The sequence below is a fragment of the Vespa mandarinia genome, chromosome 1, assembly GCF_050613455.1.
Source record: "Vespa mandarinia isolate Hongniang chromosome 1, ASM5061345v1, whole genome shotgun sequence".
Taxonomy (NCBI): Eukaryota; Metazoa; Arthropoda; class Insecta; order Hymenoptera; family Vespidae; genus Vespa; species Vespa mandarinia.
The window spans coordinates 14,569,574-14,575,000 of record NC_140810.1 but is presented as its reverse complement, the minus strand read 5'-3'; the positions used below and the strand labels follow the sequence as shown (position 1 = coordinate 14,575,000).

The 5,427-nt window shown below is 32.7% G+C and overlaps 1 protein-coding gene across 1 annotated transcript; it reads right to left on the bottom strand.

The window, feature by feature from the left end:
- Positions 1 to 545: 545 nt before the first annotated feature.
- Positions 546 to 3,524, bottom strand: LOC118447735 (uncharacterized). Its single transcript, XM_035880037.2, has 5 exons — positions 3,419 to 3,524; positions 2,942 to 3,003; positions 2,142 to 2,791; positions 1,417 to 1,690; positions 546 to 1,304 (listed from the first exon to the last, which is right to left on the bottom strand). The coding sequence occupies exons 1-5, from the start codon at positions 3,434 to 3,436 to the stop codon at positions 1,142 to 1,144; spliced, it is 1,167 nt and encodes a 388-aa protein (XP_035735930.2). The 5' UTR covers positions 3,437 to 3,524; the 3' UTR covers positions 546 to 1,141.
- Between the last annotated feature and the right edge of the window lie 1,903 nt (positions 3,525 to 5,427).

The window sequence follows — 5,427 nt, the reverse complement described above, 5'->3', positions numbered from 1 at the left end:
TCTCTCTCTATATATGTATATATTTATATACATATGTATATATTTATATATATATATATATATGTCGTTTAAATAATTACTTCCTAGATTTATCTTCCTCATTTTCTTTCTCGAATGATTAATCTTAAAATAATTGCGTTAGATTAAAGAAAGTTCGATTCGATAAGAATCATGAGTGAAATGTTCATTGTAATTAATTAGAAAGAAAATTGAGAAATTTCGATATTAACAGATATTATTTTGATGATAATTGATCTCTCTTTCTAATAAGATTATATGTTATATATATAAATATATATATATTTTTTGTTTCCTTTTTTATAATAAATTAATTTATGATCTATCTTATATCGATCGAAAATAATCTGTTTTTTTTATTTATTTTTATTCCTTTTTCTAACTTTTCTATAAACAATTATTTTAAGCATTAACTTTTTTCTTTCTATTTTTGAAATAAATTTTTGAAACGGATATAGTTTGAAAAATAAAATGTCATTTTTACAAACATATAAAAATTTTTATTATAGTCAACAATGTCACAACATAATAATTATTGCATAGATAAGTACTTATTTACAGAAAGTTTCATACAAGTGCGATAGTTATAGATAAAATAACAAACACTTTAGCTGACGAAGCACGTAGATAAAAAAAAAAAATGAACAAAAATAGATAAAACGTGCATTCGCAAGCACATAACACAGCTTGCTAAAAAAAAATAAAAAAAGAAAAACAAATTCATGTTAAATATACAAACTACAAACATTAATAAAATATATTTCGGTGTTCGAGGAAAAGGGATGTAATATTTACAAGATGGTATTGGAGATAATACGATAGTACTTCGTAAAAACCCGAAATAAATCTATTGTGCTAGAATATTTCGAAAATCATTATCGATATTGATCATGCCGTTGGATCGTTTTTGTTCGAGGATTTAAAAAGATCGAGAGTCAAATAAGTCAAGATAAAGATCTCAGAATAATCTACCGATTGATTGATTGTGGTGAAAGTATATTTTCACGAAGGAGTCAAAAGTCGGTCAGGATAGGGAAGAAAAAATGTTCGAGTTGAATCACCATCGAGAACAAACAAAATTAGAAAAAGAAGAAGAAGAAAGGACAAAAAATGTCTATATCTCTTATTTTCTTTTGTGATAACCCGAGAAACCACCGTGTCCACCACCGTGTCCACCGTCGTATCCACCTCCACCTCCACCTCCACCTCCACCACTGTACGACGAGTGTCCAGTGGAGTAAGAGTCATAACCACCTCCCGAACTGAAACTACTTCCGCCATGTCCACTGAAAAGAAAAAAGAAAAAGAGGAAAAAAAAAAGATAAAAATTATATTAATTATTGTCATTTGATACGACGAGATTTAACAAATGTTTTTGTCCAAGATCAAAAGTCATACCTGCTTCCAAAGTCAGAAGAAATACTGTTTCCATAACTACTGGAGCCGATGGAATGATCATCTCCACCTATATCATGTCCACCACCACCACCACCACCACCACCCCCATAACCTCCTCCATGGCTACTAAAGCTAGCGCCACCTCCAAAACTATGTCCTCCATGATCACCGAAACCACCTCCGCCGCTGTAGCCACCTCCGCCATAACCACCGCCACCACCGCCACCACCGCCACTACTACTGTGAATGGTTTCTATAATATCTCCATGGCCACCTGTAAATAAAAATTATTCGAAAAGATTAAAATCGACAACGTAGACATATGAGATCGATGATTTATTCGATAAAGTATGGATAAATAAGTGTATAACATAAATTATTAGACTCGAACACATAATAATAATAATTTCTTATCGAACATCGAAAAGGAAAGTGATCAAAGGGTAACGATCAAAGAACTTGGTAATCGTTTGAAATAAGGTTACGGTCGCGTTATAAATGGAGAAAGTTCATGGAACTGGTTTCGAGCGTATGACTTTGGCCACGTCATCGTGGAAAATCGACGTGAAAGGAAGAAAGAAGTAACTAACCGGGACGGACTCGTTTTGACAATTAATTCCATATCAGACATTGATCTTTCATTTATGCTCATTCTAATGATACCGATCGAAAGATTCCGTTGTTTTTTTATTCGTTCAATATGTATGTCTAATCGGTCCTCTTACCTCCGAAATCACCGTGACCCCCATAGCCACCGCCAAGGTCATGGCCACCGTGACCACCACCACCTCCACCGCCGCCGCCACCAAGTGTGACGAATCCTCCGCTCAAACTAACTGTATGTCCACCTCCATGTCCACCTCCATGTCCGCCTCCATAACCACCACTTAGATCTCCTCCATGACCACCTCCGAAACCTCCTCCCCCTCCTCCCCCTCCATGGCCACCACCCCCAAATCCTCCTGACGAATGATGAACGATCACGTGACCACCTCCAAAAGCTCCTCCACCACTTCCTCCTCCAAATCCACCACCGTGACCTCCTCCAAATCCACCGCCGTGACCTCCTCCAAATCCACCGCCGTGACCTCCTCCAAATCCACCGCCATGACCTCCTCCAAATCCACCACCGTGACCTCCTCCAAATCCACCACCTCCTAAATCACCATGGCCACCACCAAAACCACCTCCTCCTCCTCCTCCGTGACCACCGCCAAGATCACCGATTCCTGGACTTGTTATTTCAACGTGATGATCATCCCCACCACCACCACCACCACCATGTCCACCACCGTTTCCACCATGTTCTTCATACTTGATGACTTTTTTTTCGTGATGCTGAACCAATTCAGGAACGTGAATCCTTATATGAACGCTATGAATCGAAAAATAAAATCATGTTATTTCCATGTTTTTTTAATTGATTTCTTTTTTATTTTTATTTCTTTTAATTCTTTTTTTTTATTATTTTTTTTTATTTTTATTTTTATTTTTATTTTTATTTTTATTTTAAAAAACTGCTTACTGCTCGTGGCCAAAGGTAGCTAGAACTATCGCCAGATTAATGACTAGAAGAAATGATTTCATCTGTAAGAACAAAAAAGAATAATAAACGTAAATCAGTTACTTAGAATGATTTAATTAAATTAATTCGTATCGATTATCCACGATCATTAGAGTAAATTAATTTCTGATTAATCGATAGATATGATAATCTAATAGCTTTTATATTATTCTCTCATTAGACAGTACAATTTCAATTTTTTAAGTAGCTGTCATTAAAAAAAAAAAGAAAAAAAACATGAAAAAGAAATGAAAAAAAAAAGAAAAAAGAATTTGTTAAATCTACGAAAGAAAGTTTACAAAATCGAGCCAAAAGAGACTTGAAAAAATCAAGAACAAAATCAATCGAAGGAATCGTTTATTCTCTTTTTTTTTTTTCTTTCTTTCTTTTTTTCCCGTGCAAAAGAAATAAATCAGGAATCGCATGGTGAATCCTTACGATGATTTTGATCTCCATGATCGCTGAAAGATGGACGAAAATACGTTTTCTTCCTTATAGTCAGTAACTTTTTCTTGATCAGCTCTCTTCGACGTACCGATAGACACTGTCATATATAGCCGGTAACAGTGCCGGCTATATAAATTGACCCGGAGGAAGCACCGGAAGGACAAGACAGTACTCTGGTGGGGGATACTATACGATGAGTGTTAATCCCACTGAGATCGAAACAAGCAACACCGGTAACCAGTAAGAAGAGAAAGAGGAAACGTTTGAGGGAGTCGGATGTGTTCGTGCGAAATCAACCACGCGTTAACTTTGATACGCGTTACAATGTATGAGTACATTTCAAACTTTATTTATTTTATATACATATTTTTTTTATGTATATACATACATATATCTGTGTGTATATGTTTTAAAACTCATTCGATAAATGTATGTATCTGAACATGGTTCAGAGAAAGATAAGAGAAATTCGTGCCTCGAGCTATACGTCATTTTGAAAAGAACTTCAGAAAGATAAAATACTTGATAGATCTATTGGATGAGAGATACATGTGAAATTTAAAAATACTAAAAACAGTTTACCAATATGTACATATTCAAATTAAAACATTTCAATAGAATTGAAAATTTATGTTATAATTAGATGTTGATCAATTTGCGATATAACGTATGTGCAATAATATTTTTTTCTAACTTTCCCTTCCTTCTTTTTTTTTTTTTTTTTTTTTTTTTTATTAAATCTAATTTATAAAAGTTGTAATATAATCTTTTCCTCATGATCCATTTTTATAGTGCACAATGATTTAATTTTCAATTTTTGATATAAATACAATTAAAAATATTTATAATATTTTTTTTTTATCTCTTTAATATTGCGACTTTGATATTTATTCGGATAACTAATGTCGCATAATAATTTTTTTTTTCTAAAAGTTTCTAAAAGAGAAAAAAAGGAAACTATGCATTAAAGAAAAATGATATATGTGATGCATCGTTAGGATAGAAAGAAAAAAAAGAAAAATAAGGAAAAAAAGGAAAACCAAAAAGAAAATAGAATAAAAGAAAAGTAGAGTGTGGTAGAAAGAAAAAAAAATTTATAAATATGAAGATTCTTCATGTTAAATAAGTATATTAACGAACAAAAAAATATACCATAATCTTTCAAAATTACTACCAACATTCCAATTGAATATTCATAAAGAAACGATTTCTACTTTCAGCGCATCGATAATAAAGATCGGCGAGTGGTTCGAAATCGAGAAGTAAGAGCAGGACATTGGCATTAAGCCATCGTGCAAAAAAGAAAAACGAGACGACGGACGAGTGTAAATCCGAAAGCACATATCTCGGATATAAATCTAATATTTTTTAATACATAGAAAGAGAGAGAGACAGAGAGAGAGAGAGAGAGGGACATATACGCATCAGATAACACCACGAGAAGCATAAGGTGATCTCGTTAAAAGAGAAAGAGAATGATCGACAGGTAAGATCATATTTATATTTAACTCTTCGAAATTTAATATCTATTCATTAAAATGCCGGTTTAAAATGAATCAGACTTTTCTTCATAAAAAAGAAACAAAAAGGAAAAAAAAAGAAAGAAATTACATATAATTGTCGGTAATCACATTGTAAAATTTTAACACTTTATAATGCAGACTGAGCAAAAGGAATTTCGATCGTTACGATCGTTGCAACTGTCTGCAATATAAAAAAAAAAAAAATTAAAAAATAGAAAAAAGAATAAGTGGGAAATAATATATTTATTTTAAAGAAATCTATATGTATGATAAAAATATATAATAAATGTATAATAAAAATGACTATATTAAAAGAGAGAGAGAAAAAGAGAGAGAAAAAAAAACGTGAAGAAATAAACAGAAATAAAAAAAAAATCTAGGAAACACAAAACAAGTTTTGCACCGACGAGATAACAGAATCTCTCTCTCTCTCTCTCTCTCTCTTTCTCTCTTTCTCTCTCTCCCTTTGTCTCTCTC